Source organism: Stigmatopora nigra, chromosome 3, assembly GCF_051989575.1.
Source record: "Stigmatopora nigra isolate UIUO_SnigA chromosome 3, RoL_Snig_1.1, whole genome shotgun sequence".
Lineage (NCBI taxonomy): Eukaryota > Metazoa > Chordata > Actinopteri > Syngnathiformes > Syngnathidae > Stigmatopora > Stigmatopora nigra.
Window position 1 is genome coordinate 19,771,100 of NC_135510.1, and position 11,617 is coordinate 19,782,716.

At 58.6% G+C, this 11,617-nt stretch overlaps 3 protein-coding genes across 7 annotated transcripts; 2 read left to right on the top strand and 1 right to left on the bottom strand.

Moving 5' to 3' along the window:
• Positions 1–293: 293 nt before the first annotated feature.
• Positions 294–2,693, top strand: snrpa1 (small nuclear ribonucleoprotein polypeptide A'). Its single transcript, XM_077713443.1, has 9 exons — positions 294–511; positions 852–999; positions 1,105–1,183; positions 1,364–1,410; positions 1,502–1,604; positions 1,673–1,752; positions 1,841–1,916; positions 1,989–2,082; positions 2,167–2,693. The coding sequence occupies exons 1-9, from the start codon at positions 430–432 to the stop codon at positions 2,277–2,279; spliced, it is 822 nt and encodes a 273-aa protein (XP_077569569.1). The 5' UTR covers positions 294–429; the 3' UTR covers positions 2,280–2,693.
• Positions 2,694–2,885: 192 nt separating this feature from the next.
• On the bottom strand, positions 2,886–5,712 carry nob1 (NIN1 (RPN12) binding protein 1 homolog). Of its 2 annotated transcripts, none has more exons than XM_077713260.1 (10): positions 5,421–5,712; positions 4,923–5,055; positions 4,727–4,860; positions 4,588–4,659; positions 4,369–4,503; positions 4,118–4,222; positions 3,823–4,032; positions 3,623–3,720; positions 3,409–3,553; positions 2,886–3,190 (listed from the first exon to the last, which is right to left on the bottom strand). In XM_077713260.1, exons 1-10 carry the CDS (start codon positions 5,505–5,507, stop codon positions 2,930–2,932), a joined length of 1,380 nt encoding a protein of 459 aa, XP_077569386.1. In that variant the 5' UTR covers positions 5,508–5,712; the 3' UTR covers positions 2,886–2,929. The 2 variants fall into 2 exon arrangements, with proteins under 2 accessions (XP_077569386.1, XP_077569385.1); XM_077713259.1 differs by having other exon boundaries at positions 4,369–4,506; positions 5,421–5,711.
• On the top strand, positions 5,577–11,440 carry wdr59 (WD repeat domain 59). 4 transcript variants are annotated; one of them, XM_077713248.1, is made up of 23 exons: positions 5,577–5,798; positions 6,390–6,439; positions 6,650–6,785; positions 6,896–6,981; positions 7,100–7,180; positions 7,246–7,283; positions 7,381–7,469; positions 7,550–7,744; positions 7,837–7,993; positions 8,180–8,259; positions 8,314–8,443; positions 8,511–8,627; positions 8,733–8,928; positions 9,014–9,109; positions 9,191–9,289; positions 9,486–9,761; positions 9,841–9,974; positions 10,052–10,133; positions 10,200–10,312; positions 10,487–10,625; positions 10,690–10,829; positions 10,901–11,043; positions 11,129–11,440. In XM_077713248.1, exons 1-23 carry the CDS (start codon positions 5,699–5,701, stop codon positions 11,362–11,364), a joined length of 2,913 nt encoding a protein of 970 aa, XP_077569374.1. In that variant the 5' UTR covers positions 5,577–5,698; the 3' UTR covers positions 11,365–11,440. The 4 variants fall into 4 exon arrangements, with proteins under 4 accessions (XP_077569374.1, XP_077569373.1, XP_077569375.1 ...); XM_077713249.1 differs by having other exon boundaries at positions 5,579–5,798; positions 7,554–7,744; positions 8,506–8,627; positions 8,764–8,928; XM_077713250.1 differs by having other exon boundaries at positions 5,632–5,798; positions 8,506–8,627; positions 8,764–8,928.
• Positions 11,441–11,617: the final 177 nt, after the last annotated feature.

Below are 11,617 nucleotides of genomic sequence, written 5' to 3' on the forward strand. Positions count from 1 at the left end.
GCCAAATGAGAAACCAAACCCCTTCGAGTTTTTGCTAAAAACTCATGAGTAAATACCCCAATAAATGCTATAAACCTATTTATCAATACTTAAATTGGTTGTGTCGGCTTATAATACAAGAGACAGACTGTACTGAACAACGTGTCCAAGGCATTGACCTCAGTGCCCGAAAGTATATTTTTAGGCGGGGAAACATTTTAGTCAAATAACCATTTAAATTTAAAAGAAACACTGACAATGTTCAGGAGTAGGAGTTTTTAAAAAAAAATGGAATAAAAGACGCAAAAGTATGTTGACTTTATATTGAACCGGATGTACATCGGTGAGCGGGAAGTCGTCTTTATTTCCGGCTCTGCAGACGCCGCTCTTACTTTGTAAATAACACGCTGCATTTCCAAAGGAGTCAAGAGTGCTTAGTCGTTGTCGAAAATGGTGAAGTTAACCGCCGAGTTAATCGAGCAGGCTGCTCAATACACCAACCCGGTGAGAGACAGAGAGCTCGACCTGAGAGGTAACCGCACTCCTCCGTTTATTCGCTACGCTCCGCTCGGCTAAGCTAATCGTAGCTAGTTAGCCCGTGACGCTAGCTCCTCGCGTGTATTCGCCAGGGTTGCCAATTGCTTTTGATTGTCTCAAATGGGTCGCGGCGGCAGTCTCTTTGACCACCATTGCTGGCCAAACTTGTCCAATTCGGCACTCGAGTGCTAGTGTAGAGAAAAATACTCTGAGCACGTTAAAAATCAAACAGGAGGAGAATGAAGAGAGGCTTGACTACTCGTTGAACGGAGACTGGGCCCAATAGGCGTTCGGGGTTCGCATTGGAAATGGTTTTATTTATGTCTTATCACCAGGGTATAAAATTCCCGTTCTGGAAAATCTGGGCGCTACGCTGGACCAATTCGACACGGTAGACTTTTCTGACAACGAAGTCCGGAAACTGGACGGGTTCCCGCTCCTCAAGCGACTCAAAACGCTGCTGCTGAACAACAACAGGATTTGGTGAGAGATGTGGCAACAAACGGGGCCCCCCATTCAATAGCTCATCGTTGTCCTTTGCACGCGCACGTCCCAACGCTGTTGTCTGTTTGTGCGTGCACGTTGCAGTCGTATCGGAGAGAATCTGGAGCAGTGTCTTCCCAGTCTTCGAGAACTGGTCCTCACCAGCAACAACATCCAAGAGCTGGTGAGGCCCCTTTGGGATCCGACGCCACCGTCCTTTTGCACACGGGGCCAATGTTGCTAGTGGGCCGGTCCATTTGTAGTCGGGGTGGGGGGGGGGGGTGGGGGGGCGAGCCATCCATCCGTCGTCGGTTCGGTCGCGGGTCTGCGGCCGGCGAGATAACCCCCGACGGTTGCGTTTCAGGGCGACTTGGAGCCGCTGGCGTCGGTCAAGACGTTGAGTCTGCTCAGGTGAGACGCCAGATGGGTTGCACGGCGCGGCTCCCCGTCTTCCTTCCGCCCACCTTTTGCTTTTTTTCCCCCTCCCCCTTCGACCGTTCAGCTTGCTGAGGAATCCCGTGACCAACAAGAAGCACTACCGGCTCTACGTCATCAACAAAATCCCGCAGATCCGTGTGCTAGACTTCCAGAAGGTCAAGCTCAAGGTGGGTCCGCTCGACGGGTGCCGACGGGTACCGGCCGGCTTAACCGGAGCGCGCGTGTGTGCTGGCAGGAACGCCAGGAGGCGGAGAAAATGTTCAAAGGCAAACGTGGCGCTCAACTGGCCAAAGATATCGCCAAGCAGAGCAAAACGTGAGTGCCTCTCTCGGGGCCGTGGCCGGCCCCCGAAACTAGCGGCGGCCTCGGCTAACGGCGCTCTCTCTCCCCCCGCCCCCGGTAGGTTCACGCCGGGGATGGCGGTGCAGCTGGAGAAGAAGAGGACGGGCCCGTCCCACGCCGACGTGCAAGCCATCAAGGTGAGGATCCTTTTGATGACCACGGCTTGACGGGAAGTACCCGGTGTCAATCCCCCGTCCTTCTCCCGTCAGAACGCCATCGCTAATGCCACGTCGCTGGCCGAGGTGGAGCGCCTGAAGGGCTTGCTGCAGGCCGGGCACATCCCGGGACGTGCCGCCGCGCCGGGTGAGTTAGGGGAGGGAGGAGTGACGCCTACCCGTGCGTCCGTTCGCTCAATCAAAGCCACCTTTGTCTTGCCCCCCCCCGTAGACGGAGTGGAGGAGGAAGAGGAGGACGACGACGACCAAGACGATGGCGGAGGGTCGACGGTCGCCCGGGAGGAGGAAGACATGGAGACGGACGTTCGTCTCAACGGATCCTGAATGCCTTTTTTTTGCGTGCGCTCTGGACTTTTTTTTATTGTGCATAAGTGACAGTAAAGTTGATTTTGTTTTTGTTTTTTAATGATGCTGTCTGAAAGTGACTCTGAAGTATATATTGTAGGCCCATCAAGTCCCAAGCCATGACACACGGGGGCACCTGAATCCAATCGTCCCCTAACGGTGTTCTGGGCGGCCAGCTGCCGACGAGTCGCCCGTTTGATTGCGGCCGGGAGAGCCACCGGCCGGATAGGCCGCGCTTATTCATCCTTAAATGAAAAGGCCGATTTTTTCACTTGGTCATTTTGTAAGAAAAATCATTTCGGACATATTTTTTAGCTCCCACAGATTCAAGAAGAAAAAATAGATGCCGATGGTTGTTAGTCATTTAGAAATAAAACATGGCATTTGAAAAGAGCCTAGTGTTACATTAATTTGTGGGGGGAGAAATTTGGGGCTGGGTATTTTTAAAGGGCAAAATTAACGTACAAAAACTACAATTCTAGACGAGAGGACTGTTGTTGTTGCTATTTTCAGGTCCCTTCAATGAAGGAAGCCAATCCAGGGATGACATTCATAGGACACCAGAAAAGAAAGCAGCTGCCTCCATGTTGATGGACACATTTTTAATTTTTCCACAGTCCCAACAGGCTTCATTTGGTGTACTTGGAGCGCGTGGCGTTGGGGTTGGTCCGCCGGCGACCCGCGCCGCAGCCGGCGTCTCGGACCTTGAGGGCGGCGGCGCGGCTGTACACGTCGTTGGGGCAGAAGGGCGAGGCGGCGGCGTAGTCCGGGTGCCGGGCGTCCGTCTTCTGCCGCCCTTTGCGCGATTGCCGCTGCTGAGGGAAGCGCTGGTCCTCGCACAGGTGCGGCTCCCGGCTGTGCTTGCCGCCCCGGGGCGCCGGCAACGTGTGCTGATCACAAATCAGATCGGTGAGTCGTGGCCTTTGCTCTCAAACCATTGGCCATCCCGTTCCAATTTCCTCCGGTGCTCGATACCCCCTTTTAAAGCCATTTTCCGTAACTGGGCACCCTCAAAGGTGAGAGAGCAGAGTACCCCCTCCCCCCGTTAAGCCTTTTCCACTTGAATTCCCCCCCATTTTGACCGTGTGTGTGTGTGTCTGTTTTTTACCCTGAGGCCGCGCGGGTTGAGCACTTTGGGGTTGTTGGAAAAATGCATGCGCATCTGTCCATCTTGGTCCACGCTGACGTTAACCTTCTTCAACGTGGCGTTGCCGCATTTGGGACAGAACTGTTTGCTGGTGTCGCCGGTGGTCCTGGGGGAGGTGGCACCAGGGCGCCGTCAGTCCACGCTCCAAAAAGCAGCGGGACGTCGGTGTACTCACGTGAAGCAGGCGTGACATCTCAGGATGTAATTCCGGACCTCTCTGATCAACATTCCGTTGACCGCCACCACGTGGAGTCCCATCTGCATCAGGACGTTCTGCGTGCGCACCCGTCCCACCGTTTAACGCCTCGCTCAAACCAAAGAGGATCTTCTCCTTTGGGTGGAGGAATGAGCGCGCGCGCTCTGGGGGCGGCTCACCTGCACGGCAAAGTCTGTGGTCAGACATCCCACTTTGACCGGCTGAGCCTTGGTCCCATCGCACGAGTCCGCCTTCACCCGCCCGATGTTGGCCGGGGTGATCCAGCCCCCTCCTCCGTCGTCGTCGTCGTCCTCGTCGTCGTCCTCGTCGTCGTCTTCAATCTCCCGCCCGCCATCTCCCGTATCCCGGGACTCCTGTGAACCCTCGTCCTGCAAAAAGAAAGAAAAAAAAAGACGTTACGGCGAAGCCCCACTTTGGGTTGAGTGCAGTCGAGTTGGCGAGCGTGCTAATGACCAGCAGGGCCAGAAGGTGGCGGTCCACGGGCGCCGGCGTCTGCCTCCAGAAGTGGAAGCCGTTGAAGTCGTCGGCCGTCGGAGCCTCGCGTGGCTCTTCGGAAACCTCAAAGCAAAGCGTCCCCGCAATTGAAAACCAAGAGGCCGCCGTGACCGCTCATTTAGGGATCCCGTCGGCGGTCCAAACGGATCCAATGTCCGTCGGCCAGCGACGCCGGGGTGGGGGGGATCCTTCGGCTTTTAGCCGCTCACCAAAAAAGCACTCAGCTCGTCCTCCACGCTGGGAAGAACCTGTCTCCAAAACTGGAAGCTGTTGAAGGAGTCGTCCTCGTGGTCACGGCACCCAGAGTCCAGTCGCCGCGACTCCGGGGGCTCCGGCGGGCCGCGCTTCTGCCGACAAAGACGCCGCACTTCAAGACCCCGGCCCCATTTGAATTCAAGAAAAAGTACCGGCTCAAAGCAAGGGCCGACCTGGGAGGGGAAGTGGAAGCCGGCCACGTCGACGGGCGTCTCGGGATGGCGCCGCGTGGAGCTCACCTGAACCTGCCGGAGGCACGGGCGCACTCGGAGATGGACGCGGAAGGAAGGGGAAGGCGGGCTTTTCACGTACCTGTCGGAGGGGCTCCCGGCGCAGGTGGTCCCTTCCCACGTGCTCCTCTTCCAGCTGCAGGGTCAGCGCCGCCACCTTGATGTCGGTGGACGACAGGCTGGCGTAGTCGCCCGTCTTCTTGGAGAATTCCGTCACTAATGGAAGCCCAGCCGGGGTGAGTGGGGGTCGCCCCGCCCCCGGAAAGGAAGGTCGTTACCCCGTCGGACGTGTTCCGGCCGCGGCCGGCCAAGGACCAGTTGGTACGGGAGGAAGCTCAAGCTCCTGCGGGTGGCCTTGTCTCGGATCTCCTCCACCACCTCGCTCAAAGTGTACACGTTCTTCCCGATCTCCTGGAAGGCAGCATCCTTTTAACGACGTGTCTATCCTACTTGCATCATTCCTAAATATTCTTTTGAACCAAAAATGGGTCTTTTCTTTTACCAGGAAGCTTTTTTTTCTGAAAGAATGTCTCCCATTTTAAATTCCTCTCGTCTAATGGTCCAACTGCCAATGATTTAAAAAGAAAAGTGGAGCAAAGTTTTATTCTGAAGCTCAGCTCCATCTCATGCCCGTCTCACCCGTGGCGTGTTGACAATTTGAACCATGCGCTACGCTACGATCGCTCGGTCGAATACCGATTTTTGCCTCGTTGCGTTAAAACGAGCTCAAAGTCAGAAGTGTCGTATCGGGACGGTTAGCCGCGTGTAAAAGTCACCTGGAGAGGAGCTCTGTGAAGAAAAGCTCCCGCATCTGCGACAACATGCTCCATTCGGGGTTGCGCCATCTTCGCCGATGACGCCATCAACACGCGCCCGGGTCTTCGGCCAAAACTCGTCAAGTCACGTGTTGCGCGTAACGTTGACTTATTGTGTCCGTGTCGAACACACCACGGAAAGAAAGTAAACGAGTTTTTCGAACTCGTGGTCCTTGTCCAATTCCCGACTTGTTCACAATACCGAATGTGACTTACAAACTCACCCCCTCTCCCGTCTAATGATGTCACTTCTGGGGCTGTCACGTGACCGTGTTTTTAACAACAATGGCGGCTCGCTGGAGCAGCGAGAATGTGGTTTTGGAGTTTCGAGACGCGCAGGTAAATACACGAACACACACACACACACACACACACACACACACACACACACACACATATTTTCTGCCCAGCTTTTACGTAGTCAAATTTGTTGTAAATGTGTAAATGCCAAGGAAGGCGCCAGCTTTAGCTACCCTAAAAATCCCCGAGCCTATCTCAAACAACAACAACGCTTTTCCTAATGGCAGGGTTAGGCTGTTTGACCCTGTGGTCAAATGGGGGAAAGTAAAGTTCAACGGAGTATTTCTGCATGGGACGAAAGCCTTTTGAAGAATATACTTTTAATTGGAAAGTCTCCACTTTGGAAACGTAGCCAATAAGAGTGATTCCCGATAGTTGGCCGCCTGCTGACGGTACATGTCAATACTGTACCGGTGGCCCAGTTTTGAGGGAAATGCTCTTTTCCCCTTTCCGATGCCTGGATCGTGGGACCCAAAGCAAAATCGAGCGTTTCGAGGGGATGCTGGACTGTATATTATTTTTGTTTATTTGCAAAACCGAGCGTTTCGAGGGGATGCTGGACTGTATACTATTTTTTTTGTTTGCATCCATTCGCTCGAGTGACGGTGAAGATGTTGTTTTTGTCGGCAGGCCAGCACCATGTCCGTGGACTGCTTGGGCTCGCACGCCGTGCTTTCTGGGTAAGTCGCTGCACCGGCACAATTGCGCCCTAAAGACGCTCCTCCGTGCCAGTCCGTCGTCGCCGTCCACAAATGTCCGTGCGCTCTGGGGATCCCAATCCAGGCCTACATTTTTTTTGCCAGAATTGGGCAAAAAAAAATGGGGGCAGCATTGGGGGGAAGCTCGGCAAACTTGTAGCCCAGAAGTCCAGAAACGGTCTTCCCGCTCAGGCGCCGTTTCCTGTACGTGGTCAACTTGGAGGCGTCGTCGGAGCTGGCCGGAAAGATGTCCCGCCACAGCAAGTGGGACGTGGGCACGGTGCAGTGGAACCCTCACCGCTCGCAGGCGCACGTCTTTGCCGCCTCGGTGCGTGCGCCGCCGGGCCCCCGCCGACCGACCGGCGCCGTCTCACCCCCGCCGCGCCCCCGCCGACCGACCGGCGCCGTCTCAACCCCGCCGCGCCCCTCTCCTTCCAGAGCAACCAACGCGTGGACTTGTACTCGTGGAAGGACGGCGGAGGAGGCGTCCGCACGTCGCTGCAAGGGCACACGCGGGTCATCAGGTGCGGACCGCTTTCGGCCAGTCGGGACACGGTTGGAACCCTGACCCTAACGCCGTGGCCGCCGTCCAATTGAGTTTCTTTCGCTTTGGTCGCCCTTGAAATGTTTCCTCTTGGGCAGCGATCTGGACTGGTCGTGCTTCGAGGCCGACTTGTTGGTCAGCAGCTCGGTGGACACCTTCATCTACATCTGGGACGTCAGGTGGGAGGACGCGGCTCTTCTTTTGTCCGCGGTCGGACCGTCCACAGCTCTTCTTTTGTCCGCAGGGACGCCCGCAAACCCGCCGTGGCGCTGTCCGCCGTGGGTGAGTCCCGGTCCCTTTCAAACTCGTTGTTTTTTTTATTCATGTATTAGTCCGTCATCTGGGTGACTTTTTTTTGGGGGGGGGGGGGTGTCCTCAGCCGGCGCATCGCAGGTGAAATGGAACCGAGGGAACGCCAACGTGCTGGCGTCCAGTCACGACGGAGACGTGCGCATCTGGGACAGACGGGTGAGGAGCGGGCGGCGCTGGGCGGGAAGGACAAGAGCGGGAAGGACAAGAGCGGGGAACCAAGGCGCTTGTGGTGTCAGAAAGCCGACACGGCCTGCGAGTACCTGGCGGCGCACCTGTCCAAGATCCACGGCCTGGACTGGCACCCGGAGCACGAGTTCATGCTGGCCACCAGCAGCCAGGACAACTCGGTCCGTTTTTGGGACTACCGCCAGCCCAGGAAGTGCCTGGACGTCCTCTCCTGCCAGGTCCCCGTCTGGAAGGCCAGATACACGGTGAGGACAAAATAGGGGAAACGGACGGCGGGTCGGTGGCTTTCCAAATGGCATATTCGTCGTCTTCTTCTTCTTCTTCTTCTTCTTTTTAGCCCTTCTCCAACGGCCTGGTGACGGTGATGGTTCCTCAGCTGCGGCGCGAGAACAGTCTCCTTCTCTGGTCCACGCTGGACCTCAACAGTCCGGTCCACGCCTTTGTGGGACACGACGACGTGGTCCTGGAGTTCCAGTGGCGGCCTCACAAACAAGGTGAGACACGGCGTCGCTTGAAATCAGCACTCCACCCGCCTCGGTTCCTCGCCCGGCCGGGCGTCTGCCGACGGCTTTTCGTTCCGACCTAGACCGGTTCCGGGTGGCTCGCGGTGGGATTTTCAAGTCAAGCCTGTCCAAACCTGTCCTAACCCTGTCCTAACCCTGTCCTAACCCTGTCCTCAGCCCGCCAAGACTTCCAGTTGGTCACCTGGTCCCGAGACCAGACCTTGAGGATCTGGAGGCTGGACCCGCAGCTGCAGAAGGTCAGCGTCTCCTTGGCCGCCCGGCCGCGCCCATTCTGACGCCGCTTTGCGCAGCTGTGCGTGGGCGACTTGACGGGCGAGTCGACGGACGCCGCCCCTCTCAACGCCGAGGCGGACAAGTCGCCGGCGTCCGAAGGCCAGCGCGGCAAGATTCCCCCGGCGCCGCATCCGGACGGGCTGACGCGTACGTCCCGCCGTGAGCGTCGGGCCGGCATTAATACCGGTGACCCGTCCCCTCTCTGGCAGATCAGGGCGGCGTCTCCAGTCGGGGCGGCGCCCGTGACCCGGAGGCGTCTTCGGGTCTGGCTCAGACGCTCCAGCAGGAATTCTCTCTGGTCAATTTGCAAATTCGGAACGTCAACGTGGAGGTGAGAGCGCCGACCGCTAGTCGCTAGTCCGCGCCGCCAGTTTTGCCTCCGTCAATTTCCGCGCCGCCAGCATTGTGGCGAGCCTTCCCCTCGCCACGTCAACAGAAAAAAAAAGGTGCCTTTTCCGGGTGGGCAGATGGACGCGGTAAAGTGCAGCTGCGTGGTTTCGGCGCACTTTGGGAGCCACCGGGTGCGGCTGCTCATCAAGTTCCCGGGACAGTACCCCAACAACTGCGCGCCCGCCTTTCAGTTTGTCTCGCCCACCACCATTTCCGCCGCCATGAAGACAAAGATCCACAAAGTAGGAAAGGGCGGGACGGCCGGCGGTGACAAATCTCAAGGGGCGACTTTTCTCGGAACTAAATCACCCCCGTCCCCTCCCGCAGATCCTGACGGACGTGTCCCTGCAGAAGGTGAAACGCAACCAGAACTGTCTGGAACCTTGCGTCCGCAAGCTGGTGTCCTGCCTGGAGTCCCATGCGGTGAGCCCAAAGACAGCCGCCAGGGGCCGACAAAAGGCAGCGACTTACTTTCCCCCCCCCCCCCCCCCCCTGTCCCGGCAGGAGGACGCGGCGTCCTCGGGACCCTTCGTCCTGTCTGATCCGGTGGCGCCCACCTTGCCGGCCTTCCCCCGGGTCACCAACACCTACGGCTCCTACCAGGTTATTTTTCTCATTTCAAAGAAGGATAAAAGGCGGGGAATACGTCTCCCCAAATGTCTCTAGAGAGTCCCCAATATTGCCAGTGTTTGGAATGCAAAAAGTAACAGCGCAAATCATTCGAGAGAAATCCATTTTTTAAAAAAGGGATTAAAAAGCTATGGTTTTTTGTTTCTGTTTTTGTGGACCACCCGTCCAGGACGCCAACATTCCTTTCCCGCGCACGTCGGGTGCCCGCTTCTGCGGCACGGGCTGCCTGGTTTACTTCACCCGGCCGGTGGGCATGCACCGCGCCGTCCCGGCCGCCGAGCCCACGCCCAGGTCGCTGTCGGCGCTGTCGGCCTACCACAGCGGCGTGCTGACGCCCATGAAGATCCGCTCCGAGTCTCAGAACGCGCTGCGGCTCTACGGCGGCAGCCCCACCCGAGCGGACAAAGACGCCGTCTCCATTTCCTCCTTCTACTACAAAGAGCGGGTGAGCCCAAGGGTTGGGGGGGGGGGCGCCGGACTCCGGGGCCGCGACCAGCCCCGACCCCCGACTCTGTCGTCGGCAGAAATCCCGCCGCTTCAAGACCAAGCGCGACGGCGCCGACGGCGGCGTCCGCTCCCTCAAGCTGGCGGGGAAAGTCATCGTCCAGGAAATCTCCTGCCTGCTCCCCGTCCACAAAGTCCTGGGGGAGAATTACACGTGAGCTCCGCTCGGCCAATCCGACAACCGCCCGCCCGCTCGCCAACACGTCAACACGCCGCCGGTGTCGTCTTCAGCCTCAACACACGCGATACCGAGGACACGTGCCAGAAGAACGCCGCCGCCGCCCTGGCCGCCGGACGCAGGGACGTGGCCAAGGTGAGTCCGTTTGGGCTCGGGGGGGGGGGGGGTCACCGCCGGGCGTCCGGCTAACGCGCCTTTCAGGTGTGGGCGCTGGCCTCGGCGGCCACCGCCCGGGACCTGAGGCCCGACCCGGACCCGGACGCCGACGCGCCCTGGGCCAGTCATCCCTTTGGACGCCACCTGCTGGAGACGCTGTGAGTCGTCCACAATTTTTGCCGAAAATAGAAACGAGAGAAGGGGGGGACCTTGTTCCTATTCTCCAATGATTTCCGCCGCAAAGGCAATTGTCCTATTTTGTAAATGTCCCCCCCTCCCCCATGGTCAACGCCAGACCCTATTTTGAAACGTCTTTCTTTGGTGTCCCTCAGCGTGGACCACTACAGCCACATGAGCGACGTGCAGACGCTGGCCATGATGTGCAGCGTCTTTGGCGGCTCGGCCGCCGAGCCGGCGCCGCCGCCGCCGCCACCGTCCCGCCGAGCTGCCCTCCCTCCGTATACCCGTTACGTAAGTAGGGCCGTGTGCTCGCGGCCGGCGCCGCTAAAAGTCAAGAACGCTTCCTCGGTTTCAGTCGGGCCCAAGCGAGACGACGGCGCCCGGGAGCCGAGACCCCCCGGAGCCCCGCGGCGAGTCTCCCGAAGGCGCTCGCCAGGGCAACCGGGGAGCGTACGGCGAGCCGCGGGAGCGCGAGCGCCACGAGCTCAACAAAAGGCCAGTGAGGAGAGGGCCACGGCGGGCGCCCCTTGGCCCCGTGGCGTGACGCCAGGTCCTGTCGCCCGCAGGCTTTTGGACCCGGCCAACGCGCCGCAGTTTGACGACTTCAAGAAATGTTACGCGGAAATCCTCTACCGCTGGGACCTCCGCGACAAACGGGCCGACGTGCTGAAGTTCGCTTCCTGTTCTCCCGAGAGCCACCGGGGCGTGGGTACGATCTCCGGGCCGGAACGTCGCGCGGCGCCACGCGGCGGCGCCCTGGACAACCGGCCGTCACCGGCGTCTTGTGCTTTCAGAACTGCGCGTGCTGTGCTGCCACTGCGGCAGTCCCGGTCGCGGCGCCCAGTGCGCGGCGTGCAAGCGGCACAGCTTCCGCTGCGCCGTCTGCCACGTGGCCGTCCGGGGCTCCTCCCACTTCTGCCTGAGCTGCGGCCACGGCGGTCACACGGGCCACATGATGGACTGGTTCCGCAAGCGGGACCAGTGCCCGGCCGGCTGCGGCTGCCGATGCCTGCGCCAGAGCAACATGTGACCATTTGCCGGCCCCGGTCAGAGCTCAAATGTTCCGGCTTCCCCAATTTCCTATTAAAAAGGCATCCTAAAAGTTGGACTGGTGCATTGAATTGAGCAAAGTGCGTGAGCTTCCAAGCGGCTTGTCAAAATGGGGCCGTTGGGAGTTATTTCAAAGTAGGAAACGGGACATTTACACATGAAATGTCCGACAGCGTCCCGATTGGCTCCTTAACCACTCGCCCCGCCCGAGCCGGCCCCCGTCCTCATTCTAT